The sequence below is a fragment of the Bolinopsis microptera genome, chromosome 1 (assembly GCF_026151205.1).
Source record: "Bolinopsis microptera isolate Bmic1 chromosome 1, MBARI_Bmic_1.0, whole genome shotgun sequence".
Taxonomy (NCBI): Eukaryota; Metazoa; Ctenophora; class Tentaculata; order Lobata; family Bolinopsidae; genus Bolinopsis; species Bolinopsis microptera.
Genome location: NC_087072.1, coordinates 18,251,927 through 18,268,799, shown reverse-complemented (window position 1 = coordinate 18,268,799; position 16,873 = coordinate 18,251,927). Strand labels below are relative to the sequence as shown.

The window sequence follows — 16,873 nt, the reverse complement described above, 5'->3', positions numbered from 1 at the left end:
TGCGGGTGTTGATCACTGATAAATGAGATAATAATCTGTGATGTTGTGTGTTAGTTCGCTAACAAAATGTAGTTCAATATTTGAAAATTCGTATTATATATTCCGTGAACCCTAAAAGTTTATTGATATTTTCCTAGAAAACCCGCATAAAGGTTTTCACATACCTTTATAAAGGATTTACACAACTCAAAATATGTTCACACCACCCAAACATGGTGAAAGTAATCTTAAAATCAGGTTATCAGGTGTCGAATAAAACAATAACTGTACTTTGTAAATGTTAGCCTGTGACCTAGCAGAAATAATAAATACCTTGCATACTCAAATATCTTACTCAATACTTAGTACCCTGAGCGACCTGTTAAGCAGGGAGTTTATTAAACGCAGACAACAGTAGCGTGTCAGGAACCATGATATAATGCCAACACTTTTTAGATTTCTATATGTCATCATCAATAGTCAAAACTGGTTAAGTTGTTAGTCGGGTGTTTTAACACTGCAATATTTCAGATGGTAAGAATGATGGCACTGTCCAAGGGAAACGCTACTTCGCTTGGTAAGTTTTCTCTATTAACATGCTCAGGTTTTAGTACTATCTACAAGTTTGTTTTGTGTAACATACTATTATCGCAGGATTAAATGATTTAAAAGTTTTAACTTATCGGAATGCGAATAACAACAATAACAGTGTGAAAACCACCCGAGACGAGATTTCCTCTGCTTGTAAAGTAGTAGAAAGTGTGTGATCTGTAATCCACAAGTGCGCTGTAATCTGTGATTAACATTATAACACTGTTCCATGTGTACCCTAGTGTGTACTCCTACACATGTATCACATACATAATATTCATTACAATACAAGAACAGTAAGCACTAGTAGCAGTAGTAAGCAGTAGTATAATGTAGTAGCCTCAACTTGCACTGTGAGCTGGTATTAGAGTAGTTCCAAGTGTTTATATATTTTACACATGTTTTCATACGCGCAACCAACATTTAACCGCCCTGGAAAATTCCAGATGATCTCTTCCTGTCTTATTGGCCAATCACCACCCTCTATTCACTAACACGTGTTTTGTTTCAGTAAACAAGGGTACGGTATCATGGTGCGACCCAGTAAAGTCACTATACACGGTATCTCCGCCAGCAAACTGATTGACGAGAAAGATTACCCTGAGTAGTTATTACGGGGACTATTAGTGTTAATATTTTAAATAGGGCAAGTTCCTCCTGCTTCACCTTCCTATAAGGTAGATATTCTTGAATTTGCTGAGCGAGGCGAATATCTGTGTTCCCATGGAAGGTTGACTATTTTACTTCAAGGGAATCACGTGAGGGTCACGACAGGTGAGGGTCACGTGAGGGTATTCCTTATGAGAAGTATGTTAGAGTATTTGCACTATATTCACGCTAGTCTCTACTACCTGTACGCTACATCTAAAATAATCGTAGCACTGCCCAAAGAGTGGTATGTTGATAGAATGAGTCGGCATAAAGTAGTGATGTAACGATAAAGTAGTGGTGTAACGACTGTCTCCGCTATGAATTATGGGGAGACGGTACATGTAATTGGGGTTTCCGTACAAATTTCTAATCCTAGAAGGGATATCAACTACTACTAAGTAGTAACTCTCTCCTCTGCTAACATTTTACAAACAAATGATAAAAACAAAGAATAGCTGAAGTGGTCGTATTTATCCACATAGCAGGAGCACCAACTATCGTAACACCACTCACCACTGGCTCTGGGCTCATGACTAAATTTGGTCTGTGCCTCATCGTGATAATTCTTTGGATCTGATTTTTGTGGCACATTAAAGGTAGCTCATCTAGTTAGTAACTAGCAGTAACTAGTTGCTAATTAGTAGTTACTAGTTACTAATTAGTAGTTACCAGCCAGTTTGTTAAAGATTTGTTGTCTCATGATACTTTGTTATTTAATGTTCAGATATTCAGAAGATATGAAAAGCTTTTATCATCATAATAATAATAATATGACCAATGCTATAAAGCTGTGATCTTTTTTTGAACTTTTGGATCAAACCATTTTAAATCTATTATGTACACTTAAATAAGGTGTACAATTACTATGTATGTGTTGTTTTTGAAGATAATTTTATCCAAATAACATGTGAATAAAATGAGTTAAACTGTAGGTGTGTTGAGCGTTACTACTCCCCCAGTTTACACTAGATAATACATGTTATTTTTATGTTTGCACTAGGTGCATGCTACCCCTTATTCCTTTACTCTCCCCCAACAAGCTGGGCCCTCTCATCATACCATATAAGTAATAATGACTGTCGGATTTTAGTGCGCACTGTATTCCAGTGATTTGCAGGGCTGGAGGTTACCCAGTTACCTTGTAAGTGGGTAATAGCACAAAGTAAGGTTGGTGAGCCTATGTTTATTGTTTAGAGGGACCCAGGGCATTTCCGGGTATCAGGCACTGGACCTTTTAACTTTAGTAAACCATTACAGAGAGTTATTAGTCACTTTATAATGTAACCGGAGCACAGCTCACTGCCCCTTGCGGTGTACTTACTTAGGGTGATTGTATAGGATGTTGTGTAATCATATGGACGGTATATTGTATGGACAGTGTGCACTATGTCTGTTCAATATTGCAAGCACACACACACACACACACACACACACACACACACACACACACACACACACACACACACACACACACACACACACACACACACACACACACACACACACACACACACACACACACACACACACACACACACACACACACACACACACACACACACACACACACACACACACACACACACACACACACACACACACACACACACACACACACACACACACACACACACACACACACACACACACACACACACACACACACACACACACACACACACACACACACACACACACACACACACACACACACACACACACACACACACACACACACACACACACACACACACACACACACACACACACACACACACACACACACACACACACACACACACACACACACACACACACACACACACACACACACACACACACACACACACACACACACACACACACACACACACACACACACACACACACACACACACACACACACACACACACACACACACACACACACACACACACACACACACACACACACGATAAGCTATTTCCCACACACATTAAAACATTTACTAGATATATCTAAGGGAGGTTAATTACTTGCATAGCTTTAGTTATAGCTGCTGCCAGATAATTCTATATACACTTTGATAGATTTAAGTTAAAGTTAGAGACTGCGGTTACAGCTATATTTGTTAAAAGGAAACTAGAAATTAGGAGTGTTCCGGGCTATATAGGACACGTTAATTTCTCTGAGGTTAATCGTAGATTTTGACATGAAAGGATGAAAATATTTCAGATAAAAGTTTTTGTGATGTATGACACGCAAACCTGATCAATTGTCATGGTTTTACTTTTGATAATGTACTACTGAGTATTGTCTGTTATGAAGATCTGTATTGGTATCACAATCACCGCTGTTTCAATTAAATGTAAAATGTTCCACATGAAATTCAAGCGATCTTTGTACAGTAAATCCTAGAAGTTTTTTTGCATACTTCAGTCATCTTATTCAATTCGTTTTCATTATTGCAATGTCTCAATGTCGGCAACCTGAGAAATTACCAAGGGTTTGATTTGGCAGAAAATTCAAAATTTAAAAGCATGACTTATGCGTACGCGCGGTGAATAAAGTTCCAAACGTCGTTGCGCATAACGTACGTTTATTGGAATGAAATTATAGATTCCATGACAATTCTTTACTCCATAGGGTTGAATGGGACCATGGCAACTATGTACAGAAGAGGGAGAGCCTGGCAAAGTGTGGACATCACGGTCAAGTTGATGACAGGAAAAACCCTGTCCTTCAGTCAGATACCTCTCAACACATCGATCAAGGAGCTGAAACTGAAGGTTGAGGACGCCTGTGGCATCCCTTCGCAATGTCAGAGGCTGACATACCTTGACATGTGTGACATGTTCGATCATAAGACCCTCGAGCAATCAGATGTTGTCGACAGAGGACGGTTCAATATGAAGGTAAGGAAATTGTCGATTCTGATTGCCATTAAGCATGTTTGTGACCAAAACTATGAAATAGATGCTGACTAACTTTGTTATAAGTTTAACAAGTTAGAAGAGTAAAATCTACTTTCTCTACTAAAAATTAACTCCCCATCTTTGGCGGTCATATTGCAGAGTTAAAATTCTTCGATTAAAATAATTCGCTACACTCAAGTTTAATTTCTGTCTGCTTCTATAGCTCATTGGTTTCTGTAATTTTTAATCGGAATTTAATACATTTTATGCTTAGGCTTAAGACAGAAAAACAGAAGATAAAGAAAGAGAATTATTTACAACTAGAAGCTATTCACTATTCAGTATATTCATTTCAAGCTAAAATAATATATCACTACGCTACTTCTGCCGAAAACATTATACAAAATAAATTTGAAACTAATAAAGAAAACGTCTATGTAAAAGATAAATATTTTTGTTTTAATGATTTTCTATTACAATTTTTTTCTTGCTATACATATTTTTCTTATTATAATGAAGAACTCATTAGTATGTATGTAGTTATTGTAGATAGGCAGTATTCAAGAAGCCGACCCTGCGGACTTCAGTTTATTCAGCACTTACTACTCGTACTCTGTACGAACTATCCTGTTCCTCCACTTTGTTCTGTCGCAGCACTGACTCTGTTTGACATTTGTCCCCTCAAACTTAACGGAACTCTCCTCATTGTGGTCAGAAACCTTTCTCTCAATCCCCCACTTCTAGAGATGATGATAACAGGATTCAGGGCTGAACCTAGAATCGGCAGCACTGTCCCAAACACTGCTATGAAAAGTGTAAAGGTTGCATGATCAGGTAGTGTTAGTCCTGACAGTATTGAAAACAGATATCCGTATAAAGCAGAGTTACAGATGACAAATAGGGATGACAAGAGGATTACTGTAATGGTCACGTGACGTTGATTGGAGCTAGCTGGGAACTGACTCGATCTGTGGAGAGATATGACCTGCAGAATGCACGTAATAATGATAATAACGACTGGTATTAGAAAAGCAATCACCAGGAGCGTCACCAATGTGCCGTACCATTTTGTTAAACTTCTACCTGCAACCATAGTTGCTAAACCGGAGCCCATAACAACGTATTCAACATAGAAACCCTTAGTGAACCTTTTTTCCACGATATAAACCTGATATATATCAAGTCCAGCAATGACAATCCACGGAACAACATAAAGAACACAGACCAGTATCACCATCTTTATCTTGATCTGGTGGAAGGGTCTGAGGATCATTACTGTCCTGGAAACAGCCAGCACTAAGTTGTAGAATACGGACGATCTGTAGCTTATTTGGATGAGAGTGAAGCATACCACTGTGTTATAGTCCAGAGTTGCCTCACTGATTACATCTCTTGTGAACAGTAAGATTGCTATGGACTGGTGTATGATCCCAACAGCAGTCAGAATATCAGCCCCTGATATCATATTATAGAGGAGAGGGACTAGGGAGAGTTTGTTTTTCCGGTAAAAGTTGACAACAAAGATGTTGAGGGTGATTGTAATCATACTCAGTATTACACAAGGCACCCCGGTGATGAAGTATGGCTCCAGAGTTTCGGGGTTCATCGGGTTCATCGGGTTATCAGTGGAGTAATAACCAGAATAGTAGTCCGTGTAGTTACCAGAATAGTAGTCCGTGTAGTTACCAGAATAGTAGTCCGTGTAGTTACCAGAATAGCGGTCTGTGATGGAAGATTGTAGCACCACTTCAGTGGTGTGCAGTGCTTAATGTATTGGATCAGTCATATTTCTGTTAATCAATGTGAATTAGATAAGGGGCCATCTACTTAGGACGTCCGGCAAATAGGGATGGGGTGGTTTTGGAATTTCGGACAAATCCGGAGAGGGGAGGGGGTGGTTTCTGAAAATCCGAACGTCCGGAAATTTTGCCAGAATTAACGAAAAAGTCCCATTTATTTCAACTCTTTGAATTTTATTTCAACTCTTTGAATTTTATTAACAATGAATTTGAGTCGGTTTTATTTGTACTCTTAAAAGTAGCTGGAAATCCGGACGTCCGGGGGAGGGGTGGTGGTTTTGAAAATCTGTGATTTTGGCAGACGTCCTAATATAAGTAGATGGCCCCTAACTTGAATCAGGGTAAGAGTTCAGATCGAAGTGATAACAAATTCGAATAGGTTGGTAATTGTGAGGGACGAGGCTCTGCTATACAATATGCTGTGCATTACAAGAAGAAGATTAGTCTGATACTAAAAGCTGAAAAGTAACCTCATATAACGTCACCGCCCATAAAATTAGATTGAGCTATGAAAACATGGAATTATAAATTGTCTTTATCTAAAAAACTATTAAAGAAGAGTATGTTCTTTAGCTCACCAAGGAGCAGCAATGTGGGAAAAATAAAACCTATCTTAATAATATGGAGTCCTCACTCTGATTAGAGATTTAAATAACTAAACCTCGTCATAAGCCACATATTTTCTTTTGTTTCTACGACCTCATGAGCTTATTTGAGCTTGTAATAAGTATATATCATAGTATAAGCTAAAAATTCTATTCGTCTAAACATGCTATTCGTCCCTTTGTTGAGGTGGTTATCAACCATTTTTGTGTACAACTCAACCGAGAGAGAGTCGGCGGACGATGTCACTTCGTTTCTCGGAGGAGGTTTCGGGTTGAAGTGCGCTGTTCTTTAAGTTGCTCAGTGCTCTCAGAACAGTGCAATTAGTTTTTAATCGGACTGGTTTTATAACGAAAAAGTCGGTGCGATTATAAACTAATTGCACTGATTATAAAATCAGAAACGTGGAGTTATACGCGAATCTAACTGCATGTATAATGCGATTACACCAGTTATTACACTCGGCTGCGCCTCGTGAAATAACTGCAATAATCGAACTCGGCTTCGCCTCGTGAGATTATTGTATCAATTTGCACTCGGCTGCGCCTCGTGCAATTAATAGTGTAATCGCATTATACGCAGTTAGATTAGCGTATATGTACGTTCTTCATTGAAGTAGTCAGTAAAACAAGGACATGATACTATGTGTGGGGACGTGGACTACGGAGTACGGACCCCATCATAACCCATTTCAATTTTGCCGCCTGGTTACATAGCACTGAAATACAATATAATTCAATATACAAATTCAAAGCAATGTAATCATAGTACACACCAGCCCAAACGCTCAACATTTTCTAATACAGATTCCAAAAAGGCACACAAAATAACAAAAGGTAATACTAATAATATAGAAATGTACACATACAAGAACTGGCGTTCAAATAATGCCAGTACATGCTAGAGCATGTTAAACAGAGAACAAAATACTAAAGTGAAAGTGATGCTGCCCCATCAACTACAGTGCACGAAACATGGAAGGTAGTGTAAACAGAATATATAATAATAATGTATTATGTTCTTAACGTACATGCTCTAATGTCTTTTAAGCTGCATACAATGATCTTCAGCCCCATTCTCCTAATCGCCACTTATTTTCTTTTTTTTGCGACCTCATGAGGTTTATTTGAGCTGATAATAAATATAATTATATATCATAGTATACCTTAAGAACGACAAATTTAGTCTACCATAAATTTAGTCAAACTTTTGACTAAAATTGTTGTAAACCAAATTTCATGAGACTAAATTTTTCGGCGACTAATTTTAAAAGAGACAAAAATTTCACTAGAGCATATATGACATGAATATTGATTACTATCAAGCTTACTTTGTTTATAAGTTTATAGGGCTTTATAATCTTACTATATATAAACCGAGACGATATACCTTATTGGACCTTATTTGGACGGACATTACTTGAACGGACATAATTATGAACGGACATTAATATGAACGCTAGAAGACAATTAAAACCATCAAAAATCCGATTTTTTTTTCGTCATTCTTTGACGCTTTTTTAATTTTAGCAAATGATTTTTAAATCCATGTTTTTCATACAATAAGCTTATCTTGCGCTGTGCAGATAAGGTACGAAGGTACCTGCAGGACTAAATTAGATACCGTCGGTCACATACCTAGGGAGATATCCCGGTTTGTCTTCTACTTTATCGAGATGGGTGGTATGGTAGAAGGTATCGTAGCTGACATAAGCCACCGAAGGTCGCCTATACCAAGTGGGGGGCTAGAGATAAAGCTTAAGCTGTACTTTAGGCATTCAAGTATCTCTCTAGTAGAGCAGTTGGGATCGTTCATTGCCCGGTACGACTACGAGTTGGACAGACAACCAGTTCTAATAGAAAATGTGGAGGTAGAAGAAGCCAAAGATCAACTTCAAGATAGTGATCATGCAATAATGTGATACTACTACCCTTCGATATACGATTTTGGACTCGAGGGTTCCCCTTTGTAATGCGATCTCGGAAGGCAGGCCTCCCCTTCGCAATACGAGATCGGAAGCGTACGTATCGAGAATGACTAGGACCGCAAATTTTCTAAGTCAAAATTTTTCTTGAAACTACTTTTGTTCATGTTTCATGCTACCCTGATCATTCTGAGCCGAAAATATTTTTTCTCGGTTTTCGAAGTCCGTACCTACATTCGGAAAGTTGTGGATGTGATTGGTTTCATATATTAATTATAGAAAACGTGATATTTGGCCCACAGATTTGAAGGAAAACCGCGATTTGTCGCGGCAAACGTAAAAAATCTCGATGCCGCCCCCATTCTAGGTTCAGGGCTGAACCTAGAATCGGCAGCACTGTCCCAAACACTGCTATTAAAAGAGTAAAGGTTGCATGATCAGGTAGTGTTAGTCCTGACAGTATTGAAAACAGATATCCGTATAAAGCAGAGTTACAGATGACAAATAGGGATGACATGAGGATTACTGTAATGGTCACGTGACGTTAATTGGAGCTAGCTGGGAACTGACTCGATCTGTGGAGAGATATCACCTGCAGAATGCACGTAATAATGATAATAACGACTGGTATTAGAAAAGCAATCACCAGGAGCGTCACCAATGTGCCGTACCATTTTGTGAAACTTCTACCTGCAACCATAGTTGCTAAACCGGAGCCCATAACAACGTAGTAAACATAGAAACCCTCAGTGAACCGTTTTTCCACGATATAAACCTGATATATATCAAGTCCAGCAATGACAATCCACGGCACATCATAAAGAACACAGCCCAGTATCACCATCTTTATCTTGATCTGGTGGAAGGGTCTGAGGATCATTACTGTCCTGGAAACAGCCAGCACTAAGTTGTAGAATACGGACGATCTGTAGCTTATTTGGATAAGAGTGAAGCATACCACTGTGTTATAGTCCAGAGTTGCCTCACTGATTACATCTCTTGTAAAGAGTGATATTGCTATGGACTGGTGTATGATCCCAACAGCAGTCAGAATATCAGCCCCTGATATCATATTATAGAGGAGAGGGACTAGGGAGAGTTTGTTTTTCCGGTAAAAGTTGACAACAAAGATGTTGAGGGTGATTGTAATCATACTCAGTATTACACAAGGCACCCCGGTGATGAAGTATGGCTCCAGAGTTTCGGGGTTCATCGGGTTCATCGGGTTATCAGTGGAGTAATAACCAGAATAGTAGTCCGTGTAGTTACCAGAATAGTAGTCCGTGTAGTTACCAGAATAGTAGTCCGTGTAGTTACCAGAATAGTAGTCCGTGTAGTTACCAGAATAGTAGTCCGTGTAGTTACCAGAATAGCGGTCTGTGATGGAAGATTGTAGCACCACTTCAGTGGTGTGCGGTGCTTTATGTATTGGATCAGTCATATTTCTGTTAATCAATGTGAATTAGATAAGGGGTCATCTACTTAGGACGTCCGGCAAATAGGGATGGGGTGGTTTTGGAATTTCGGACAAATCCGGAGAGGGGAGGGGGTGGTTTCTGAAAATCCGAACGTCCGGAAATTTTGCCAGAATTAACGAAAAAGTCCCATTTATTTCAACTCTTTGAATTTTATTTCAACTCTTTGAATTTTATTAACAATGAATTTGAGTCGGTTTTATTTGTACTCTTAAAAGTAGCTGGAAATCCGGACGTCCGGGGGAGGGGTGGTGGTTTTGAAAATCTGTGATTTTGGCAGACGTCCTAAGTAGATGGCCCCTAACTTGAATCAGGGTAAGAGTTCAGATCGAAGTGATAACAAATTCGGATAGGTTGGTAATTGTGAGGGACGAGGCTCTGCTATACAATATGCTGTGCATTACAAGAAGAAGATTAGTCTGATACTAAAAGCTGAAAAGTAACCTCATATAACGTCACCGCCCATAAAATTAGATTGAGCTATGAAAATATGGAATTATAAATTGTCTTTATCTAAAAAACTATTCAAGAAGAGTATGTTCTTTAGCTCACCAAGGAGCAGCAATGTGGGAAAAATAAAACCTATCTTAATAATATGTTAATATGGAGTCCTCACTCTGATTAGAGATTTAAATAACTAAACCTCGTCATAAGCCACATATTTTCTTTTGTTTCTACGACCTCATGAGCTTTATTTGAGCTTGTAATAAGTATATACCATAGTATAAGCTAAAAATTCTATTCGTCTAAACATGCTATTCGTCCCTTTGTTGAGGTGGTTATCAACCATTTTTGTGTACAACTCAACCGAGAGAGAGTCGGCGGACGACGTCACTTCGTTTCTCGGAGGAGGTTTCGGGTTGAAGTGCGCTGTTCTTTAAGTTGCTCAGTGCTCTCAGAACAGTGCAATTAGTTTATAATCGGACTGGTTTTATAACAAAAAAGTCGGTGCGATTATAAACTAATTGCACTGATTATAACATCAGAATTGTGGAGTTATACGCGAATCTAACTGCATGTATAATGCGATTACACCAGTTATTACACTCGGCTGCGCCTCGTGAAATAATTGCAATAATCGAACTCGGCTTCGCCTCGTGCGATTATTGTATCAACTTCCTCTATATCTCTCTTAACAGTTAGTATCAGCAGATTCAATGAAACTAATGGTATTGTTTTACTGAAAAATGTTTATCCGGAAATTTAAAAATGCACTGAGGCCCTTTAAAAAGATTAAACTGAGGCCCTTTATATATATTAGTTTTACCTCCCGATCCAATGCTTCCAGAAAGAGAGAGAGAGAGAAAGAGAGAGAGAGAGAGAGAGAGAGAGAGAGAGAGAGAGAGAGAGAGAGAGAGAGAGAGAGAGAGAGAGAGAGAGAGGGAGAGAGAGAGAGAGAGAGAGAGAGAGAGAGAGAGAGAGAGAGAGAGAGAGAGAGAGAGAGAGAGAGAGAGAGAGAGAGAGAGAGAGAGAGAGAGAGATAACAATACAAATTACAATTCAGTGTTTAATTGGTAATATAGAGCAAAATTGGGGGGGGGGGGGGGGGGCTAACCATATTAAAGTATATTAAAGTATATCCAATGCTTCCAGAAAGAGAGAGAGAGAGAGAGAGAGAGAGAGAGAGAGAGAGAGAGAGAGAGAGAGAGAGAGAGAGAGAGAGAAAGAGAGAGGGAGAGAGGGAGAGAGGGAGAGAGAGAGAGAGAGAGAGAGAGAGAGAGAGAGAGAGAGAGAGAGAGAGATAGATAGAGAGAGAGAGAGAGAGAGAGAGAGAGAGAGAGAGAGAGAGAGAGAGAGAGAGAGAGAGAGAGAGAGAGAGAGAGAGAGAGAGAGAGAGAGAGAGAGAGAGAGAGAGAGAGAGAGAGAGAGAGAGAGAGAGAGAGAGAGAGAGAGAGAGAGATAACAATACAAATTAAAATTCGGCAGTATCGAGATAGCCCGACCACTGGTCCGCGGACCACTGTCCGCGGACCACTGTCTGCGGACCACTGTCTGCGGACCACTGTCTGCGGACCACTGTCCGCGGACCACTGTCTACCAGATCATATTACTGTATAATAACAGTATCCCCTGAATCAAGCAGGGTTCACATCATCCCCTGAATCAAGCAGGGACATAGATGCATTATTTTCTGGAATAGGAAGTCTCGAGCATTCTCTAGGTGGGTCCATTAATTTCGTCCATTAGACAGAAGAGTACCATGTCAGGAATTGGAATAGTTGTTGTTGTTGATGATGGCAACTGATAATACTTCACCAAAAACGAACGACTTATATACCACATTTTAATCGTAATCATTTATTTCATTGAGCAATCAATATTATTTGAAACTAATTATATCCGAGAGACCACATTTGAATCGTAATCAATAGTTTGATCCAGTAATTTACTACGCTACAATTAATTATGCTAGTCGTAACTAATTGCATCCAAGATACCATACATACCATTCATATGATCTGGTAACCAATCAACTATTCACAAACACCTGTTGCTTGATTCAGGGGATACTGTTATTATACAGTAATATGATTCTGGTAGACAGGTGTGGACAGTGGTCCGCAGACAGTGGTCCGCAGACAGTGGTCCGCAGACAGTGGTCCGCAGACAGTGGTCCGCGGACCAGTGGTCGGGCTATCTCGATACTGCCTAAAATTTCAGTGTTTAATTGGTAATATAGAGCAAAATTGGGGGGGGGGGGGGGGGAAGCCAACCATATTAAAGTATATTAAAGTATATCCCCCGGGTCAGAATCGGAAAAAATCCTACATTTTAATATACTTTAATATACCTACAATTAGAAGATTTATATTCTTCGTTAAGATTTACATGATGGAACTATATTTTTCACTCAGATTCGCAAGATAAAGCCTGTTTTAGGACTAGTACATGAATTTCCATCCAGACTGGTCCAAAATTGGCTGAGCTATGAGCTTTAAAAAATATGCCCCATATTTGGGCATACGCTTTTGCCCAAATTCGCTTTTGCCAAAAGTCGATAAAATTTCAATATTTTTTAATGAGACTAACTCTATGTGAAAGATATAACTCAGTGTTTGTTGAATATAGTGGATACTAAGTAAAAAGACCTCCATGAACAAAATTGGGAAAATTGCACATAATATCTCGGTTCGGAATACTAGCCAAAATGACTTTATTAAAATTGAAATAACTCCATCAGTTTTCAATATTTTTTCAAGAACTTTTTGGAATCGATTAAGAATTGCATTTCAAGCTTATTTTGGGCAACAATTTTTGTTGTAGGCCTCCAAGGAGATAGGGATATATTAAAGTATATTAAAGTATATTAAAGTATATCCCCGGGTCAGAATCGGGAAAAATCCTACATTTTAATATACTTTAATATGGTTGGCACCCCCCCCCCCCCCCCCCCCCCCCCCCCCCCCCCCCCCCCCCCCCCCCCAAATTTTTTTAAAAGACTGTTAGCAGCTAGTTCGCCTAGATGTAATCAACAATTATATCCGTTTAGTCAAAATTTCGTCAGAAAAAAAACCAAAGATTATGTTTCAGGTGTGGGCTCCGTTCGGAGCGCTCGTTAATGCTGCGTCAGGAGGTCACATAACTCAAGTCTTTCAAAGTGGTCTCATCAACAACAGAGGCTTTCTTAATCAGGTTACATCTGGAATTTCTACAGTTGTTACTTAATCTAATTCTATCACTTAGACACTTTTTTATACTTTCACCTCGATTTAAATTTAATATGACAGAGGTTGAAGGTACTTACTATTATGGATCAATAACCCCTATTTATATATATTTACAACCGAAATGTGGTAACAAGGGTACATGTTCAGGACGAAGCGTTTCTAGCGCTGTATATAGCAGCTCACGGTGGTCACCTCAGGCTGGTCCTCATGATACTGTCCTATGGGGTGAACGTTAACTTCAGCACTAAACTAGGCCGCACTGCTCTCCACGCAGCGGGTACAACCTTTCATTATTTCCCTGTTTGTTTGCAATAAATACAATTGTGATGCAAATAGGTACAATGCCGACCGGCTGTTAAAGGGCTAATAGCATTGTACGGTGTACCTATATTCTATAATTTGCCCAATTGTTATGCTTCAAATTTCAAGTGTTAATTTCCAGCCTGAAACTAAAGTTCCAACCTTAAATTACAAGAGTATCTTTGTCGGACCAACTATAGGATGGATTAAATTTGGTGCTTGACGATATCGTAAAATGTGGTATTAAAAAGCTAAAAATAACCGCTATAATGCCTGCAAACTCGATTCTAATAGAATATGTCTGATGAGTAAATGTCCCAGGTATAAAAGGTCAGTGGTCAGTACTGTGTCTCCTGATAAATTGGGGAGCCAACATCTACAGTAAGGACGAATCAGGATTTACAGCAATGGACTACGCGCGCATGTTTGGACACAGAGAATCTGCACGTGGGCTGGCGCTCTACGAGTGGCACCTGAACAAAGAGCAGCACGTGCGAAAGAAGCAGAGTGCGTCTGCGGACCAGTCTATTGATATTATGTCCCAGTTCCCTCCTCATTGGATAGCTGAGGTGCCTGGCTGCAATGTTAAACAGGTGAGGAAAAAGTTAAGAAACGCTTCTGTTTTGGTAAACGACTTTTTAATCAAGTATTAGCTTTGACAAGTTTAATGTAAAGAAACTGTAACCCACAGCCAGCGATCAGCCATACACTCGGTACTGAGTTTCGAGCATGGGGTTAGCCGTTAGGACCCTGGTGTCGATGTCACCTAATCATGCTATCATGATGAGCCGAAATCATTGTTATGATATCCGGCCAAGCACCTTCTAAACTACTTACTATTATAGCCGGATATTCGATCAATTTCTAAATTTTATCACTATCAGAGTGAAATTGAGTGGAATTTGAGTTAAAATATTGTCAAATTGTTATTATTCTAGAGGGTAAAAAAGAAAATGTTGATTACGTGATCAACGACCAACGCTATATTTACCACTTAGTGTCAAACTGTTAAATAATCAGCCGCGACTTTATCAGCTGATATAATCATAATTTTATTTGTTTTGACTTGCTGAATTTTATCACTCGGTAATTCATTAAGCTTGTTTCATAAAAATAACGCTTATATTGATGATTGATCCGCTCAGAAGACTAGTACGCTAAATTGATGAATTAGAGTAAATTGTAACCAGATGGAGACCTGTGTAACAGTCGTCAAGCACCAAAAACTGGTTGTTATGCCTGTAATTAATTAACACATAACTGGCGTCGTGCGCGCAAAATAGACTCCTTTTATACACTTAATTATAAATTATAGGGGAGTGATCTATATTGCGAAGGAGCAGACTTTTGTCATCAACGCAGGACCGTCGGGCCACCTCATATATCCAAACCCGTTTACTTATTCCCTACGATATTTTTGCCTTTGGCAAGAGTAGGGAAAAATTAATTTTGAGTATTTTTGGACCACATTGCACTGATATAAAGATTGATTTGGTATATCACTATTTTTAGTGGACAATTTTTGAGACAATGAGAAATCCATGCTGAATTTCTCAGATTCAAAAATAATTTTTGAGAAATTTTGAGAAAATGAGAAATCCATGCTGATGATTTCTCAGATTCAAAAATGATTTTTGAGTGGACAATTTTTGAGAAAATGAGAAATCCATACTGAATTTCTCAGATTCAAAAATAAATTTTTGAGACATTTTTGAGTATTCCTTGCGAAAATGGTAAAATTCTCAGATTCAAAAATTCTCAAAAATACTCACATGCCTCTGACAACAGCGTTACCCCAGATATTCTCCCCGCCGGTAACGATGAACCTGGTGGCTGCACGTGCGGCAAACATGTTGGTAATCCTCCCAGAAATGGCAGGTCGTGAGGACACGGAACGCCCTCCGTCTCCCAACTACGTTTGTGGTCGCGATCACGCGATACCAGGGGTTTCAGCCCTCAATATCAAGAAGAACACGAGACGTGTTACCCTGCCTCCCCTGGTAACACGGAGGTATGTGGTCTTATCATGCTAGTTGTTATCTCATCTTATAAGCTTATAGTTTATGTACTTCATTTCCAGAGATAACATTTGCGTGGTGTGGTCTCGAATAGTAATTATATGTTTACATTAATTATCAGTTTGCATTAACAGGTCCACCCCACCAAATTACGACGAGTGGCTGATAACTAAGTCAAAGCAGAAGGCTCAGCGGGTGAAGAAGATCCAAGAAGAGTTGGACCTTGAAGCAGAGGAAAAGAGGCAGAAGGAGGTGGAGAAACATATCAGAGCAAGAGATGCGTTTGAGAATTGGGTTAGAATCAGGGCACCTAATCAGAGACAGTTTAATTTACACGATAGAGCTAGAGTGGGAACCGTGTAGCGGGGAACTACTTATCGTTCATCAATACGATGTAGGTTGGAAATAAATTAAACTTTCTTTTTTAGCCCGATTAAGTAATCTATTACTCACAGCAAAGTCATAATTTTCAGAACAATTTTGAGTCATGCATTACAGCATAGTGCAATGTTAAGGTACAAATGCTTTCTTTTAACCTTTAAAAATTAAAATATATACGTTTCATTCTAAACCTTTAGTTGTTGATTATATAATTTATTTTCATTCAGATTTTTAGTTTAGGTTTTTAGTTCAGATTATTAGTTTAATATTTAGTTTATGTATGATTATGGTTGTGATCACATTTGCAGCCTGTTTATTATACAAATATATGCGATGTTATACAGTTATCCACTTGTGTACATCCTGTTGATACTAGTTACTGCAAAAGTACTAGGGTAAAGCACATAATTTTGTCATTTTTTGGCAATTTTCCGACTGCCTGATGTAAACCATGGGTTTTAACCTCGTCTGAAATTCCGATTTAGATGAAACCTCCACCATGTTATAGTAGACAGTCTAGGCAAGTTCTAACACAAAAATGATCGAAATTGCTGGGGTTGAAGATGTTCAAAAAAATTATTTTGAAAAA

General features: G+C 38.9%; 2 protein-coding genes across 3 annotated transcripts in view; both read left to right on the top strand.

Moving 5' to 3' along the window:
- Nucleotides 1-2,647, top strand: part of LOC134815015 (CAP-Gly domain-containing linker protein 4-like) — a gene marked incomplete in the record, with an annotated part of 15,358 nt that extends 12,711 nt beyond the window's left edge. The window contains 2 exon segments of the mRNA XM_063823453.1: nt 511-556; nt 1,082-2,647. Of these exon segments, the coding sequence (XP_063679523.1) occupies nt 511-556; nt 1,082-1,178 (143 nt within the window).
- A 1,204-nt stretch (nt 2,648-3,851) lies between these two features.
- LOC134815000 (ankyrin repeat domain-containing protein 60-like) lies at nt 3,852-16,536 on the top strand. Of its 2 annotated transcripts, none has more exons than XM_063823432.1 (6): nt 3,852-4,116; nt 13,449-13,550; nt 13,733-13,862; nt 14,207-14,478; nt 15,685-15,896; nt 16,038-16,536. In XM_063823432.1, exons 1-6 carry the CDS (start codon nt 3,862-3,864, stop codon nt 16,264-16,266), a joined length of 1,200 nt encoding a protein of 399 aa, XP_063679502.1. In that variant the 5' UTR covers nt 3,852-3,861; the 3' UTR covers nt 16,267-16,536. The 2 variants fall into 2 exon arrangements, with proteins under 2 accessions (XP_063679502.1, XP_063679510.1); XM_063823440.1 differs by having other exon boundaries at nt 16,025-16,099.
- The last annotated feature ends 337 nt before the right edge of the window (nt 16,537-16,873 follow it).